Source organism: Sciurus carolinensis, chromosome 15, assembly GCF_902686445.1.
Source record: "Sciurus carolinensis chromosome 15, mSciCar1.2, whole genome shotgun sequence".
NCBI classification, from domain to species: domain Eukaryota; kingdom Metazoa; phylum Chordata; class Mammalia; order Rodentia; family Sciuridae; genus Sciurus; species Sciurus carolinensis.
This window is the reverse complement of record NC_062227.1, coordinates 31,876,527-31,895,421: the sequence shown is the minus strand read 5'-3', so window position 1 is coordinate 31,895,421 and position 18,895 is coordinate 31,876,527. Positions and strand designations below refer to the sequence as shown.

General features: G+C 35.3%; 1 protein-coding gene across 7 annotated transcripts in view; it reads right to left on the bottom strand.

The window, feature by feature from the left end:
* The window catches only part of Greb1l (GREB1 like retinoic acid receptor coactivator), a 260,469-nt gene that overhangs the window by 113,459 nt on the left and 128,115 nt on the right, over positions 1-18,895 (bottom strand). For all 7 annotated transcript variants that reach the window (XM_047526836.1, XM_047526838.1, XM_047526842.1 and 4 more), the window contains exons 2-4: positions 14,929-15,037; positions 3,047-3,206; positions 2,640-2,837 (exon numbers count right to left, since the gene is read on the bottom strand). In XM_047526836.1, the coding sequence (XP_047382792.1) occupies positions 2,640-2,837; positions 3,047-3,203 (355 nt within the window). In that variant the 5' untranslated portion in view covers positions 3,204-3,206; positions 14,929-15,037. The remainder of the gene's footprint in view (positions 1-2,639; positions 2,838-3,046; positions 3,207-14,928; positions 15,038-18,895) is intronic.

Genomic DNA, 18,895 nt, shown 5'->3' with positions numbered 1-18,895 from the left:
TTTCACTTCACAGAAACAATTTGCATTCTTCAATTATCTCCAACTTGAAGGTTACAGAGTAAACAAAGGGGAGGAGGGGAAGTTTACTGAAACAGCTGTAAACACAAACTAATCAAAGCAGTATTTGAAGGCCTAAAATTTGGTTGCCCTTCACCTCTTTAGACAATCAACTGCCTCCCAGCAGGATAGGAACCTACACTATTCCAATAATTTACATAAGAAATTAGCAACCAAAATTTACATCTGAATGGTAACCCCCAGCAGTCCATCAGGTGTTAATATCTGCTTATCTAAATTGCCTCTAAAAATAGCTTTACCTTCCTTTAAGCCTTAGGTAAATAGAGGATTTCCCACGTAGGGAAGGTGGCAAGTTGCAACAAAGTTCAGGCATTTGTAATGTTGCCCTATTTTGCTGCCATTTTTATAAGGAAATCCTCAGAGATGTTTTCCCTTTGAGTAAGAAGATTCTTAGAATTATCTTAGAATGAGCCAGATTGAAAAAGCTGGTAAGCCACAGACAAATTATAAACTACTTTTTGTTTTAAATGCCACCCCAGGTGAATTAAAAGGGGAAATGTATAAAGGATACTAATATAAGAAACTAAAGTACCAGATATAGAAATCTGCTTTCAGATTGTATAGGAATTTCAGTGTCCTGCTTGGGTTGGGATAGATTTTTGTTCTCAGAAAGCTGCACTTCCTTTATCTTTAAAATAATGATTATACTTCCTGTATACTTCTTAAGTTCTCCTGTTTTAAACTTTAAGAAATACTGTCTTAGATCACTAGTTTTTATCTTGCTGGATACTAAGCAGCTTTCCATACCTGATTATAAATAATACCAATGCCAGATACCTCAACAGAAAAATTAAAAACATACTTAGAATAACATGAAACAGAAAACCTCTCCCCAGTTTTTTTGGTATAAAATTTAATTATTTAAAAATTATCCCCTAAAGCTTTTACTCTAGTTCTACTCAATTCTCAAGTATAACAAGATGCACAATGAGAATTCAACAATATTGGAAGCACTATTTCAACTTCTAGTTTGTTATTTGATAATTATGAGTTGATTGTTCAGTTAGATAAACAGCATAAAAATAGATATAAAAGTCAATAAGTAGAAATAATGCTGGTCATTTCCCACACCTCTACAGGTTTAAAGACTTGTATTATATCAATAATGAGTAAATCAATATATAAATATAAATAAATAAAAAGTATGTATTTATTTAAATAAAAAGAGGTGGAGGGGAGAGGGAGAAGGAGAGGGAGAGATGCTAAGCCAAAGGAATCAATTGAAAGTGGAAGCAAATTCATAATGATGTGCTCAAGGCAGACCTAACTCAAAAAAACAGTGATACCAATTAGAGACCACTTGTAGTCAATCAGGCTCAGATAAGCTAGCAGGAGCATTATTCAGGTCTCCATCCTCTGGGTAGGGGATTTTAACTCCTTTACTGCTTATCAGATTCTCAGAAGGGTTGGGGGAAGTCAAGAGAAACTAAAATGCCCAAACAATGCAAACTACTTATCTGGTTTTGTATATTTGTATCTTTAGTTTATGCTAAATTATTTGCACTTCAAACTCTGAAAGGAGATTGTCTGAGATTTTACTCCTCTTCTTCCCTTCCCAATGTCTTCTCCCCAAGATATTCATACATTGACATTACCTCAGGTCTATGTCAGTCTAGTTATAAAAATTGCACTCTGGCTAATCTGGATAAAGTGAAACCCACACCTTATTAGGCTGATGGTCAGAAAGTAGCAACTCAGGGAGGAAAGTGGAATTTAAGATGCGATATCACCAAAACCACAAAATACCAAAAATGTTAGAAACCAGGGCGTTTTTACTAAAAATGTAGCTTAAACTTTGATGGAATAGAAAGCTGACACAAGTAAAATGAGATTATCAAACTATTTACATTTTTATCATACATACATTTTTATATTTGTAATTTATAAAAGATAATTTTTGCCTCTACACTAGATAAGTGTTCAAGATAAACATAAAAGGTAAATATAAAGTATCTATTATCTCTTTTTATTTAAGGGTTGGGATGATGGAAAGAAGGAGGAAGAGGGAATATTAAAACGTTTCCTAAGACAGCAAAAAAAATTTTTTTTGTTGTTGTTGTTGGTACTGGAGATTTAACCCCAGGCATACTTTACCATTAAGCTACATCTCCAGTTCTTTTTATTTATTTTTAAATTTTGAGACAGGGTCTTGCCAAGTTGCTCAGGGTCTCACTAAATTGCTGAGGTTGGTCTTGAACTTGCAATCCTCCTGCTTTCACCTACTGAGTCCCTGGGATTACAGGCATGTATCATCATGCCCAGCTTGACAGTAGCAAGCATGCAGGAAGTACATGGAGTACTGGAAGAACCTTGACCTGTCTAGACTTGCCTTTGTACAAGTCCTCTCAGAGAAGTTATTCAAGTGTGAATCTTAGTCTCTTAATCTATTAGATGGGGTAGATATCTGCTGTGAAATCACAGAAGACAAGGGAAATGAGTACATAACCACTCATTTCTTTCCATAATTACTGGTTTCCCGCCTTGAGCACTGCATGGAATGATTGGAAACAGACCACCCAATATTAGAAGGAAAATAGCAAGAAAACAAAACTGAAACCCACCATCTGTTGTGCAAGATCCTTCTGGGGCAGGTTTTTGTGAATAGGGAATTGGTGGGCTGTTCGAATCAGACATTTCTTCATCATCTTCGTCATCTTCCATTTCATTAACTGTTAGATTGTTAGAAAAATCTAGAGTGCCATTTTGAGTGTAGCGGTGTACCAAATCTTTATCCAGATCCTCTACCTTGGGCTTGACATCTGAGAAACAAAGAAATCCAAGTGAATTTAATAAAAAGATGCTTATGGAAAAATAATCAGAAGAAAAATTCATAGTTCTGAAAGATAATGTCTGAGGAGAGACACTAGCATTTTCTAATATTTAGTCAATTTATTTCAGAGATGCTAGGGTTTAGAATCCCCACTTCTTTTCAAAGGAGCCTAGAAATGTATATGATTGAGGAACTTACCTGCAGATGAGAAAGGATGCTGGTCAGGGTCCAGGTACAGCTGGGAAAAAATCGGACGTGGTACCACGTTACTACATCGGAGTGAGGCTTCTATGGAGTTGTGGAGAGCTTCCTCAAATCGAGCAGATTTCAGTTGCCCAGCATATGAATTCCCCATGGTCTACACTCAGTCGCCCCAAAGAAAAAGTGGAAGAAAGGAGAAAATTGATATAGTTAGAGGTTATATGTCTAAAAAGTACATGTATTGTGAATATAAACTATATTCATATATCTCATTAAGATGTGAACTATAATATATATGTTAATATAACTTGTATAAGTTATTTGTTATAACACCTGTCCTTTGGGTCTTTATAATCCAAACCCATTTCAAAAATTTCCTTTAGGGCTGGGGATACAGCTCAGTTGGTAGAGTGCCCGCCTCACACGCACAAGGCCCTGGGTTCAATCCCCAGCAAGGCAAAAAAAAAAAAAAAAAAAAAAAAAAAAAATTTCCTTTAAATGATCTTGCATTTAAAATGAAAGGTAATAAATGTTTTAAGTCAAAGCTCTCAAAACAGTAAATTAAAATTGATCTGTCAATCACAAAACCCAACCTGGTTAAAAATGGGACCACACTTCTTTACAACTGGTGAACTGACATAACCCCATACCAACTCTGTCAGATATTTCAGAGTAAATACCTAATTACAACGCTCTACTAAAATCTATAACTCTGAAGAAAAAGAAGATTTTCTTCTGGAAAAAAAGAGAGAAAGCTTTATGGTAATTAATTAGCAAATTTCTGAAAGTAAAAATTGAGCCATTACAATCAAAGTACTCACTTATGTGGGGCTAGAATTTGTTTGAGAAACACTGTTGTTTCTTTGCTTCATCTGAAGTACAATCTTTTTTGGACCCTTCATGAAAGTAATAATAAGTTTTGAAGCCATGAATTAGAGTTCTCATCACTAATATTTTTGTAGTACTCACTAGCTACAAAAATTTCCATGTATAATAATAACTACAGTGTGCTGGGTGCTAACTACTGGCTACACCAATGATTCCCAAATGGTCTGAGGGCCCCAAGTTACTTTCAGAGGTCCATGAAGTAAAAACTATTTCAAACTACCACTAGGATATTATTTGCCTTTTTCACTCTCATTCTCTCATAGATGTACAGTGGAATTTTCCAGAATCTGCACGATGTGTGATACTGCAACAGATTGAATGCATATCAGATAGGCTACTCTGCTCACTAACTTTTCTTTGGGGGAGAGAAAATTCTTATTTTTCATAAAACATTTATTTTAATTTATAGTGGGTGGTTTATTATAATTCTAAACATTAATAAGTATTTATAATTTTTTTGTTTTAATTTCTAATACATATAACCTACATAAACAGAAACTTGATGGGGTCCTCATTTATTTTTTTGGGGGGTGGGTATCAGGGATTGAACTCCAGTGAGCCACATCCCCAGACCTATTCTGTATTTTATTTAGAGACAGGGTCTCATTGAGTTGCTTAGCACCTCACTTTTTCTGAGGCTGGGTTTGAATCAAGATCCTCCTGTCTCAGCCTCCCAAGTCGCTTAGATTACAGGCTCAATTTTTAAGAGTTTAAGGGGCTATGAGACAAAAAGTTTGAGAACTATTGGGCTAGACAGTACACTAAGTCCTTGGTAAAAATTATCTGATTTAATCCTCAGAATTCTGAAGTAGTATGACTTGTTTAAACTTCACAAATTAAAAACAACATCAACAACAAAAATAAGAAAACTGATGCTTGGAGAAGCTAAATGCCCTGCCCACTATCACTCTGGAAGGCCAGGAGCCACATGTGGCTAATCCTGCACTCCTACTATATAGGCTCAACTTGGAAAATCTCATTTCAAGACAGGTAATTCTCAGAATATCTTAGTTCCACTTCTCCCATCAAGGAGGGGAACTGATACTAAACCTCATCTGGAATGCCAACTCGGATTGACTCCTTGGAGGGAGTCCCTGGAGGTCTTGGTCCAGAAGGAGCCTGTACACCAGGAAAGAAAGTCATGATCCAGCATGCCAACTTGGAGCAGATACCTCTTGGTGATGGATAACATGTCCAAAACCCTACTCTTTTAAGTTTCCCAGACCTACACATGAAAATCCCATAGGAGATTCTGGTGCCACTGAATTGCCTTAACATAGCAAAGAACTTCCTGGTAGCAGTGAGTAGTATACAGTGATTTTCATCAGAGTGGCTGGGTTTATGAAAGTCTTATTAGAGATTCCTATGATTTGCAGGAAAAAGGCAGGATCCTATGCTGGCTTTCTCAAAACAGGTAATAAAAAACCTAGGGCAGGGTGTGGTGGTGCATGCCTGTAATCCCAGCAACTCAGGAGGATAAGGTAGAAAGAAGATTCCAAGTTCAAGGCCAGCCTCATCAACTTTGCGGGGCCCTAAGCAACTTAGTAAGATCCTGTCTCAAAATAAAAAAATAAAAGGGGCTGGGGATATGACTCAGTGGTAAAACATCCCTAGGTTCAATCTCCAGTACCAAAAAAAGTTGGGTATATTACTACACCCAATTAAAAATGGCAAATGGGTTGGGTGAAGTGGCACACACCTGTAATTCCAGAGGCTCAGGAGGCTGACTCAGGAGGATTGCAAGTTCAAAGCCATCTTCAGCAATTTAGCAAGGCTCTAAGCAACTTAGCAAGACCCCGTCTCAAAATAAAAAACAAAAAGGGTTGGGAATGTGGCTCAGTGACTAAGTACTCCTGGGCTCAGTCCCTCGTACCAAAAGAAAAAAAAAAAAAAAAAGGTAAATAGAAGAAAATCTATAAAGACTGTCATATGAAATTGTCGTAAATTACCAACTCTTTGGCTAAGCTCTTAAGATTTCCCACTTGTACAAGTATAAATATTTAAAATGTCTAAAGTTCAAATGCAATGTATTTTTCAACAGCACCACACATGATCAAAACAGGGTGGGTGCTGGAAAAGAAATATGCTGTGCCACTATTTTATCTAAGTCAAAATCCAACAGTCACTTTACCTTTCTATTTTGCTAATGGGTGGAAAGTGGGGAACTACCAGAAACTAACATCACATTAACCAAGGGATTTCTTATCCATGAACAATGGAATAACTTCAAAGGTGGACCTTTAGCCTTTCTCTAGAGCACCAAATGCCTGGAAATCTTGCTTCTTCTTAATCTATTACCAACCCAACAAGTTATCTTCCTTCCATTATTGAATATCTTGATAACCTACATTCTCCAAGAGATATTTTTAGTTTAATAAAGAAGGGCCCAATTATAAGTGAAGAAGCATATAATCTCAATTCCTTCCTCTCATAGTTTAAGAGGTAATATGACAGATATATATATAGAGGGCAAATAAATATTGCTTTGAATAAAAATATTAAATCAACATAAAATTGGGGAATGGAGTTTCACAGAAGATATACATAATCCTTACAGGAGCATTAGAAATATTCAGGTGAAGACCAGGGAAAATATCCATTCCCTGCTCAGACTTGGTATAGTAAAATAAAGTAGCTGTCTTTATTTCAAATAAAAACACAATTGGGTATTTTATTTATTTTCTTCCCTTCCAAAACAAAGGTGATTGTATTGAAGTAAGTTATCTCTAAACTCATTCCATAGATTTCATTTATTAATAAGTATATTGTGAAAAATCTACATTTGTTTTAGATTTCACATTTACAACTGAGTATTTTTAAAATGGTAATGATAATGAGAATGTAAAAGGATTATGGAACTGACCCCAAACTTCTCTTGTGCTGACTATGGAGTTCTTCCCTTGACAGGCCAAGGCTATCCAAAGAAGAGTGGAGTTCAAAAGAAGTCTTTTTCAATTAATATATTCTAAATATCATATGCCATAACATTTAGGGTCACTGAAATTATTGGCATTAGCCACTTAGTCTACCAGTCTTCCTTTCCTCTGAATCTCAAAGACAACTGACAGAAGTGAGGTCAGTGTGTGAATAAAAGAAGGAAAAATGTCAAATAGAAGGGTCAAATAGAAGAAGGAAAAATGTTTTTCAGATTTAGTCATTAAATCAAATGTACCAAGAAAGCAGACTTGTGATTTCCCTTATATGCTTATTTTGTGTATCTGATTGAAAACAAGTTTATGAGACTGTTTTACATTGTTTTCCAAATTTTCATTATTGATTGTAAAATTACAAAAGGACAAAAATTATTAAATGTTTTGTTATGACGTAACAGACCTCTGAGAGACTAACAGACACGCTTGTGATATTAAGGAAATGTCTAAGGAACAATAAACAAGATAGGCACTTTCTGCACCACTAATTTATTGCTCAAAATGCAGATGGAACCAACCACAAACCACCATGATATTGTGGTTGGGTGTCTTTCTGCTCTTTTCCCTTTTTCCACAGAAGGAAATATTGTGGATGAAGGATGGAAGTAAAGACTCTGGTGGCTTCAGGAAAGTACATTGGAAAAGTGAAAAGAAGAGCAGCTTGGGAATAGGTGCCTGCTAATGCTTCCGTGGTCTCTCAATTTTCCTTTTGTCTCAAAAATGGAAAGGAAAAGCAATGTTACCAAGAACTAATGGGTCATGTCCAAACACACAGGAGTCCAGATGAAGAGTTCCCATAGGTCAAAGATTAGAGAAACTGAACATAACAGAGAACACATGCAATTGGCCAAAATACACTAAAAATATAAAAACTCAAAGACTAATTTTGCTACTCAAGGAGAAAAAGAAAGAACTGTCTTAGTAACAGAAAAACAAAACAAAACACCTAATGAATTGAGTGCAACTAGGAAAAAAAAAAAGGAGGATAGCATTTACCTTGCTCTTTCTGTACTTCAAAGTAATCAAACAGTTATGGTTTTCAGATAGTGATTATTTTTTAGTGAAGAATTCCAGCTAATAGAGGTGCAAAGAATGATAGAAGTATAAAATGACCACTCTGCAACCCCAAATGAAAAATTCATGCATGCAATGATAATACGTGAAATTGTTAGGTAAAAGGTTGATGGAGAACCTAATAATGGAAAGATCAGGTCGTCACCTCTTAAACCCACTGATCAAACTTAGCCTCAGTACAAGTGAGGCAGTGAGACACCAAGGCCTCCCCAAGAGAAGATAGGAGGCACACACAGCCCCTAGGAAGTATTCTTGACAAAGGGTGTGATGAATCTGGTCAAACTTTGAGAGCAACTTCTGATTACAGGATCAAGGAACAAGTTAAATGAAACCATAAGACAACATGCACATTTCGAGTGAGGGATGGGTCTGTAGAGCAAATGAACTAGTTTCTGCAACAAGCCAGTCATCCAGTTTTGAAATAGTGGAACTTAGATTCAAAAAACTCAAAAGTGGGCTGGGGAGATAGCTCAGTCGGTAGAGTGCTTGCCTTGCATGCACAAGGCCCTGGGTTCGATCCCTAGCACCACACACACACACACACAAAAAAAAAACTCAAAAGTCCATGTTTTCCCCACAAAAAACATGTTTGAAGTTGAAAAAAAAAAACAAAAACAAAAAGGTGAAAGCAAAGGTGGTATGGTCTGTTTGTGTGCAGTTATTTGTGTGTGTGTGCAGTTATTTTTTTTTCAAGAGTAATATTTTTAAGTCACAATTTATTGACAATGTACCAGCAACAGTACAAAAAAAAAAAAAAAACACAACAGTATATAACTTCCATGTTTTGCTACCTTTGTCTTTTATAGATACTGTCACTCACTTTCCAAACTTTAATAATCATCCTTCCAGTCAAACAGCATTTACAGAAATTCTAATGATTAAGCACATAGGCTCTGGAGTCAGATGACTGACCGTAACTGAAATCCTACCCCATCACTCCCTGTGTGATACTGGGTAAGTTACTTAATCTCTCATCTGTAGAGTGGGAATTGACTATCAATCTCATAGGTTCCCATAACAATACATGAAAATATGTATCTATACAATTTTTAGAATAGTGACTAGCATGGTTATGTTAGTAGTAACAGTAGTTTTTTGTTTGTTTAGCATTGTGCTACATTAAAGATACTAAGAAAAGATGTGCCTTTTCCCTTGAATGCATTAGGCACTATAGGAGATTTTGGGGCATTGTTCACAACAAATGACCATCAATAGTTCCAAAAGCTGCTATTTGGCACTATGTACAAATCACTTATTAAGAGATTTACAATCATATATATGAATCATGGGGTAACCTTTGACACCAAGAGCAGTACTGATCAATAAAATTTTCTGAGATGATGGAAATGTTCTATATCTGCACTATGCAATATATGGTAGCCACAAACCACATGGCAGTTGGGCCCTTGAAATGTGGCTACAGTGATTGAAGAACTAAATTTTCAATTTTATTTAATTGAAATTAATTTAAATGACTACATGTGGTAGGTAGCTAACATATTGGACAGGTTAAGAGGTCTGGTTATATCCCTGGTGATCACTTAACCTTGCAAGCTTAGTTTTTTCATACGTAAGATCAGCATATAGAAGAGATTATTATTATTCCTTATAACAATAAAATTATTTGACTTCTTGTAAGAAAATAATTTGCTATTGCATCACTGATTGTATATTCTTTCTTTATTAATAATATTCACTGGATAGGGGTGGGGGCTGCAGCTCAGTGGTAGAGCACATGCTTAGCATATGCAAGACCTTGGATTCAATTCTCAGATCTCCTCCCATCCCCACACCAAATTCAGAAGTGAGTGATAACGTGTGACTCCTGGACAAATAAAGCAAATACAATTCTAGGAAGTTCTCATTGACTCTATAATCTGAAATTATAAACAAATGCTCATTCACAGTTCTCTCTCTTTTGTGCTCTCTTAGCATCTCGTTTATTTATTATTTAGTTTTTGGTGCTGGAGATTGAACCTGGTGGCCTTGCACATGCTAAGCACTCGCTCTACCACTAAGCAACTCCCTAGCCTCATTTATTCATTTAAATTGACATTTGTCACTCAATTATTTATATTGTGGGCCCTACCTAGTATTTTTCTAACTCCATTGTTAGATTGTGAATTTGGGAGGGCAAATATTTTGTTTAAAACAAAATATTGGTTTTATTTATTTCTTTATTTTTGTAGTACTGGGGATTGAACCCAGGGCCTTGTGCTTGCACGGCAAGCACTCTACCAACTGAGCTATATCCCCAGCCCAAAAATATTGGTTTTAAATTGAGCCAGATGAGGAAGCACATACCCATAATACCAGCTACTTGGGAGGTTGAGGCAGGAGAATTGCAAATTCAAGGGCAGCCTAGGCAACTTAATGAAGCCTTCTCAAAATAAATTTTTTTAAAATGGGCTGGAAGTGTAGCTCAGTGGTAAGAGCACTCATTTGAGGCCTGGGTTCAATCTCCAGACTGTCAAAGGCAAGAAGGGAAGGAATTGAGTTTTTAAAAAAATGAATAGATTGAGCTTTTGTGTCCTATCCAATTATACATTAAAGAGGTCCAAAGAGACCAAGTACATTCTGAAAAAAGCACAAAGCTAACCATGCATTCAAAACTGGTATTTTATTTCACTTTTATTCACCCTTCTTGCTAGAAATCTCTAGAAAATGCAAACAGATTAAAAGAAAATTTTTCAACTTCTTTTAATAGTTCTGTAAATTTGAATGGGGACCAATCCATTTTGATAGCTTCTGAAGCCAAAAATACTTTATATACTGAAATCAAAACCCAGTCCTAGTAACTTAATTTTAAAATTTACCATTTTTAGTAATACTTCCTGATACACAATGTGTTATTGTAGAAATAATTACTGTGATATATTTCATAATAATTATTGAAAACTATCATAATTAAAGATGAAATGCAATGCTATTTTTCCTTTATAACAAAGAGTTGCATGTTACTACTGGAAATCTTTATTTTCTTCCTTGAAATGCCAGAGATTCTTCTGTAAAATAAACACATCTTGTCAAGACTCTCTGGAACTAGCATAATTACCAGAGGCAATCCCTGAGTAAGATCAAAGAAGCAAAACAATAATAGGCAACGTGTGACCTCTACCATGTCACCAGAGACCAATTTTTCAACAGGGAGAAGAGTCAATAATCCAGAACAGAAAACATTAAATAAGGAGAAATGCTTCCAAAGTGTGGCTCACCACATCCATCAAGGTTGCCGCAGAGAGAATTTAGAGTCGCTGTGGTTTCAGAGAACAAACTTCTGGGGATTTATCACAACAATCATTAAAATCTGCATAAAACACCAGAGGCAAAAACTAATTTCCCAAATGCAGAGTAGAATTTTGAAAGATACTACTACAATAATTTTCTCAATTTCGACTGATATTTTAAAATTATAGTGAAAAAGGCATCGATAACTACATTTTTCATAGAACACACCTAATTTCTCTAACTAGCCATATTTAATTTTCCTGTGATTGTTTGGAAAGTGGGCTATAATTAGTATTAATGCCTCAACCACTTCTACAGGGTTTTTTGGGTTTGTACTGTATTCGGTTTTTGGTGGATCACTAAATCCGAAACAGTCCCATTTGTAATGCACGTGGATGACTAAGAATTGTAAGTGTGAAGAGGGGTTAACTCAAGAATGACACTCAGTAATTACAGCAAAATAGAAATACATTTAAAATTGACTTTTAAAAAGCCTTGCACATTCTGGACTGGGGTTGTAGCTCAGTGGCAGAGCCCTTGCCTCTCATGTGTGAGGCACTGGGTTCAATCCTCAGCACCACACAAATAAATAAAATAAAGGTATTGTGTCCATCTACAACTAAAAAAAAATTAAAATCACTGCATATTCAATTGTGCTTTAGAAGAGCAAAATCCAACAACTTATCTAGGGTACTACCACATAACAACTGTTTTCTTTCAAATCAGATGAGTTTGGACCTTTACAAATTATATCTGAATTTTTTAACTTGTGAAACATGATCTGCTGTAATTCAGAGGGTCCTAGAAGAGGGAGATGTAGCTTAAAAGAAAAAGAGCTGGAAATTCAAAGCAACTGTAAACACTATTTTCTTATATGGATTTGTCGCTACTCCTCCTTTATCTTTCCATTCTGTCATCTGCCCGTCTGTTCATCTTTTTGTCTTATTAACATTGCTAATTGTATTTGTCAGTTTCACCACAATTTCAGTACTGCTTAAAACAGCTGTGGGGTTTTCTCTAGGCAATTATCAGTCACTACACTTAGGTTTCTAAATTAGTTGTTGAAAGGTGCTTTAATCTTGAGAAAATAGCACACTGTGTGCTAAGCCTCACATTTATGTGTGTGTCCCTTTTCACAGAAGTAATTATTTTAAAAGGAATGAAAAAATCACATACATTATTAATAAGTATATTAATTATAACTGTAATGCTAATTTATAAATTAGAAAATGTTTAACAAAGCCTATTGTATGCTCTTCATCATTTTATCTTTTTTCCTTACTATACATTTTGTCATATATGCTTTCTTTCTATATATGCATATGTACATACACGTAATGTATAAATTGGAGTATCAAAATACTGCCAAATCCCTCTATCAGTCTCCTTTCACTATCCATTTGCCAGGTGCCTAACATCTTTCAAAGGTATCCACAATCATATAAGTGGTCTCCTGAGGTCATGGGCTGTGACAAACAAAACTTTCACAACTTGTATAATTTTCCCCCTTCTCCATTTCCTTTCAAAGAGAAAAATTCTGTATTATATTGCTTTTTACCTGCCATGGTGCTGGGATTGAACTCAGGGCCTCTCATGTGTTGTTAGGCAAAATGCTCTACCACTGAGCTCCATCCCCAGACCTATATTACTTATTTTCTATTCTTGACTCTGACATTGATTTTCTTTTACAAAATGTATGAGAAACACATTGTGTGAGAAACACAAATTTAAGGTTAGTCATCAGCTGATACCCCCCATATATCAATTATCCACAACTAAATGTAAAAATCCATAAGCCAGGTTGGGGTTGTGGCTCAGTGGTAGAGTGCTTGCCTAGCATGTGTGAGGTACTGGGTTCAATTCTCAGCACCACCTATAAATAAATAAAATAAAGGTCCATCGACAACTAAAAAAATATATAAATACATATAAATCCAGAAGCCAGGGCTGGGGTTGGGGATAGGTAGCTCAGTGGTAAGAGCACTTGCCTAGCAGGGGTTCAATCCCCAGAACCACCAAAGAAAATTTTTAAAAGATTTGGAAGCCAGAAACATTATACTTCATGTGCCATTTATTTCCTTTATAAATTAAATTCAAAGAAAACTTTTTAGAGTTAACATATTTTGGAATTTTTAAAGGTTTCATAATAACCCGTATATGGGTAAGATCAAAAGTATGTAGAATTATTTTTAAATTAATGTAAACTCATTCCTTACTCTCACCCCCCGCTTTATGCTCCTGGGAAAGAAAAAGGTGATATTTCAACAGTGCAAAATTGTTCACTGAGACAGAAACATTAAAATGATAAACATTTTGGAAAGTAAAGTACACTTCAAACCCACACTGTTCTTTCAGTCCTATATTGACTCTTATAGTCATTGCCAACATTTGGTAAAGATTATCCTTCCATTAGACAAAAGCGAGCATTCCTTAGATAAATCAGGAGTTTTTGCCATGAGACTCATAAAACCTTTTCACAACACAGATTTTCAAGAGAATCCTTTAAGGTTTTAGGAGGCTGCTCCTTTTACTAAGTAACAAAATACACCCCATGGTGTCTCACTGACCCCACTCAGCTGTCCTTTGACCTCGTCAATTGTTGGAGCCTAACTCCAGGGCCCACAGAATTTGCCTCCCATATCAAAAAGGCTAATGTTGCTTCCTCCCAGCACCTGGTGAAACAAAATGCAACAGTTCTCTCTCTTGCCTCCTCCTCTCCCTCTCTGACCATTTTCCAGATGTTCCAGGCCCAAATGTTAAGCCAACACTAGGTTTCGGTATCTGCATGGTCACCATGAAGGAACAAACAGGGACCAGGCTGAAGTGGCAATGACCCTCTTGTTCTTTTTGGCCTCAAAAGGATACAACAGGTCATAAAAGAGGAAAAGATCTTTGGCCTCTCTTGGAAATGCCAGGCTATTTAAGCACATTGTAACTTCCAAAAGGAGAGAGAAGGTCTTGGATTATGTCCCTCATGATAGAGAAGAGTTACCTAAAAGAGTAACCCTACATTTTCAAACCCAAGCAAGCTTTTGATTTTCTCTGACATAGAAGAAGAAGAAGAAAAAAAGCAGTATCTTTTTTTCCTTTTCTAAATTAAAAGTTTTATACAATTCCATATACATCATAACTGGCAAATCTGATATTCCTCCTTCATAAATTCCAGTAAAAAACTCTTAAGGAGTCTACAACATACATCTCAGAATAGTGTTATATGAGACAAATATAAAGTATACGTAGTTATTAGAAACAGTTTGGGTTTTTCTACAGTAGCCCAAATCTAGAAGTTCCTCTCATTAGAAAATCTGAAAGATAAAATCACAACAAAAGGGAATAAAAAAACTGAATTCTTGGGCTGGGATTGTGACTCAGTGGCAGATTACTCAGTACTCGTGAGGTCCTGGGTTCGATCCTCAGCACCGCATTAAATAAATAAATAAATAAATAAAATAAAGGTTTGTGTTCATCTACAACTAAAAAAATAAAAACCTGAATTCTTATTTTCTTAATTTAGGCATACAGGGAATATAGAGGTTGTTGTAGGGGAAAAAAAGCATTGCTCACTAAGTTTTGTTGGGGGAGTAGAGAGGGAGAGAAGGGGAAAGGCAAATACCATGGAGAGAAAGTAGAAGTTCATAGAAATATCTGCTTAACCAGTTTAAGGACCAAACAAATTAGCTTTATTTAAATTCTAAATACACCTTCCTAAGACAAATTTGATCTTGAAAGATTGGGGGGACATAATTAAGTGTACAATACCTTGGTTTGTTTATTAACATTTTTGAATCACATTCATGATTAAGTTGGGCGTCAACACTTCCAGGGAGCTTGTTGCCTAGAATACAACTTGCTAAGGTCTTTTCTGAACCTGTGAAAACATAAAAAAATAAAAATATATACATACAAATAGTTTACAGATGCTTATATTCTATAATTACCTATAATTCTATAAAAATAACAATTAGAAATTAATGATTATCAAAGTCTTGTACAACTCCATATACATCATAACTGGCAAATTCACAGATAATTCCTTCTTCCTAAATACTCAACAAATAATTCCTCCTGATTATATGAACTTGAAAGTATTTTCTGTTGTTCTTAAGATTCTGCCCCCACTGAATGTAAGTTAGATAAGTCTATCTAGTCTGCATTTTTGACAGACATTTACCATAATGGTAAAAGCCCACAGAATATTTTAATTTTAATTTAGAAACCAGTATAAGGCAATTTTCTTATTCTAAGGAGTTTGAATGTTTTATAATCCCTGACACCTGGTCAAAATTAATCTACTCAACTGTCAAAAATGTGAAACATAACATCAACACAAATTATTTTTCTTTTTGAAATTACTGGTTTAATTTCCAAGAAGAAAGCCTGTAAGAAGGAAAAGACCTACTGTTTCCTACCCTCTTGAGCATTGTATTCTTAGAAGATATTAATTACAATTACATATAGTTGGTTGCGAACTAGTGTGCCTATTATTCTCTTCACTAAGTAGATTATGGTCCATATAAACTATTGCATGGAAAATTTGGACATATAGTCATAAAGGACAAAGTGAAAAAAAATGGTCTCATTGATTTTTGTACATAATTTAGAAGCATTTCTAGTCCTTTGTTTCTGTGTCTAAAAAGGAAACAAAAGATTTTTCTAAGCATGTACTAATTTCATTGTGAATATTTCTAGCACTTAAAATACTTAAAGAAATGTTACCTTATGTTTTCTAAAGAAATGGTATTTATTTTACTTTCCATTATGCCAACTTGAAAGAGAAAAGAACCATTTAAAATTCTGAAATAAAAACCTTTATCTTACCTCCCTTACTGTCAGAAGAATGTCTTCATGCAAAAGAATAATTAAAAATGCAGAACCTAGATTTTCAAATTCACAAACTCCCCCCCCCCACACACACACAAATAGACATCTTTTCTGAGTCAGGAGCCTTGCTACCTACAGCCGAACCCAAGATTACCCCATATGGTCAACAAGGTCAAACTGCATTACTGCCAATGAAAACTATATGACTCCACAAGGACCTTAATGATTTTTTTTTTAAAAAGGTCAGTAATCCAATTCCAATAGCTTTGGAGTCTAAAATTGCTAATTTTTGGCCACGTGCTGCACACTTCACCTGCTAGTAATGACATTTTTGTATTTTCTTCTAATTACACCCAAAGCTAAGACCTTTGGCCCTCGGCCACAGACCCCTATTCAGGCTGCACACATTCTCTTAAACGACCTGATCCTTTGTTGTCACTCTTACTCTTTCATCTATTATTTACACCCATAGAGAAGGAAGATACTCTACCATTTGTATAGCTTAAGGCTTCTAATCATCTTAATTTCTTTGCCTTTCAACCTATGGCTTTTTCATGGACAATGCCAAAAGTTTGACAAAATCATTTTTTTTAAATTACATCATCCTCTTTCCCCTTTCTTACTCCCTAGTCAACCTCCTTTCCTGTTCCTTGTCATATACAGAAAGGGACTTTGTATTGGCCAGCATACAAATTTTGACCTTCACCAACAAAATGAATGCAATACAAATCTCCAATTTGTTCTGATCAGTAACAATTATATTTCTTTCTTTGATCAAAGAGTCCATTAAATGAAAATTGGAAGTTACTTGAAATAATTTAAAATCTGCCCCTTGCCTTCTTCAAGCATAAGCATAGAATTTTCAGGATTCCCCAAATACCAAAAGGCATTCAGAAAACAGTAAACATGTTAGTTATATGGCCAAAACTTTTCAAACATTTTAATATCTACAATTCTTCAGTTGCTTAGAAAAGAAAACCAAAGTCTAAAGGTTTAATTTTAATCTAATTTAAAGAATATTTTCAAAGACAACTAACCCACAGCAAAATCCTCATCCAAAACATTCTCTACCATTATTGTTATTTCCCAACACTTTCCCCAGACTTAAAAAAAAAAAAAAGTCCAAACACATTTTGCAAATATGAAGCACAGAATCGTTTACCATGATGCAGATGTCCTTCTCAGATCACGATAGCCACCAAAAGATTCTGATTCCCAAGATGTTTATAAAATGACATCTGATCCATCTTTGCTCTCTTCCTCTATTGCTCAGCTTACTCTTGATTTCTAACAGTGTTTCCTTGTTGTCTGTCCTCTCTGCAGACCCTGAAACCCCTTGTCTTTTCTTATTTTCACCATTTGCTTCAACCAGCAGTTCACTGGAGACCCATCCATCTTGTAATGCCTAAAGTGACAGATGCTCTCAGGAACGACCACACTGCTGAGTGAACAAAAGATAACATCACCTCCAGGAACTCCAGAGAGAAATACAACTGCAACCTTAAGACAGGAGCTGACTTGACAGACATTGGACCATAAACCTCTTCTAAGCGAGAAAGAAAACAATTGCCACACACAAAAAAAAAATCTGACACAATCAAAGGCAGAAAAGAGTGATTATTTGTGGATTGCCTTTTCACTCTGTAACTCACTTTCCCCCCATCAATGCTTTTATATTGGGGCAATTCACTTGCCAAGAGGCAAGAAAAGTTCTTGGGAAAAGAAGTCGCTCTCAAGTATATTCTTTTATTCAACGATATTCAAAGTGAAATTCATTTACATGTGTGTTTCAGGAAATCTAAGACTTCGATTCAGCATTCTTAAACCTGACCCTTCTTGTTTGCATAAAGCAATATCTGGACTCAGAAATGCTGACTCAATGCTACTGCAATGAAAGACACATGCATGCTTTGCAAATTAAATACACGTTAGAAATTAAAAAGCAATGTGTAACACAATGTCAACAATATGTGTGGCTCATTAAAAAAACAAAAAACCTCACTATTCACCATTCATTCATCAGGCAACCTCCAACTTGGGTTAAAAAGACAGTTAACAAGAGGATTCTGGGAAGGGCAGATCTCTCTTCTAACAAAGGGAAGGTCATATGAACGTCTCCCAGTCACAAACTAATGACAGGGAAGCTGTAGATGGAGGGGACTCTGCCTCATGCCATCTAGGGTTTTGGGTTTTGTTGTTTAAAGCATCTTATTTAAACTCATCACACAGCAGTAGGAAATAAATAGTACTCTAATATTCAGATATCAAAAAGGGAAAATTCTGAAGAACACAAAAGCAAAAACCAACCTGGAGGTCAATTAAAAACATTGTGTGATCAATGTCAATTATGGAGATTAACAATCGCTTTTACTATAGACCTCAAGTGATACAGAAGAAAACCTCTATTGCAGGGAAATATATTATTCTCAAAAAGGGCACACAATGCAAATATATATGTATATTATACTCAAAGAGCCAGAATTCTCAAGAAAAGTTCCATCAACAATATTTCTAAGAAGTATGAGCATTTACAATGGCAATTGTTTAGTAAAAGTATTTTCATTAAGTTTTGCACACAAAACCTTTAAATTTGTACACAGTTGTTTTTCTTTGGAATCAATGACTCCTTCCCCTTCCTCCCCCTTAAAAATATGTATGTATATATAACATTTAAAAGACATTTTATCTATTGTGTTTGAAATATTTGGGGTGGGTAAAATAAAATTTTCCAATTTGATAAGTCAACATATCCCCTTATTTAAACTTTTTATGTCTCTCCTATTTCCTCAAACACTTCAGTGTATCTCTGCAAATGATGTAGTACAGTATTTCACAATCTCATAATTTTGTTTTTAAACTTGATTCATTTTGTACACATAGAATGGCATATGAAAAATTAAATGAA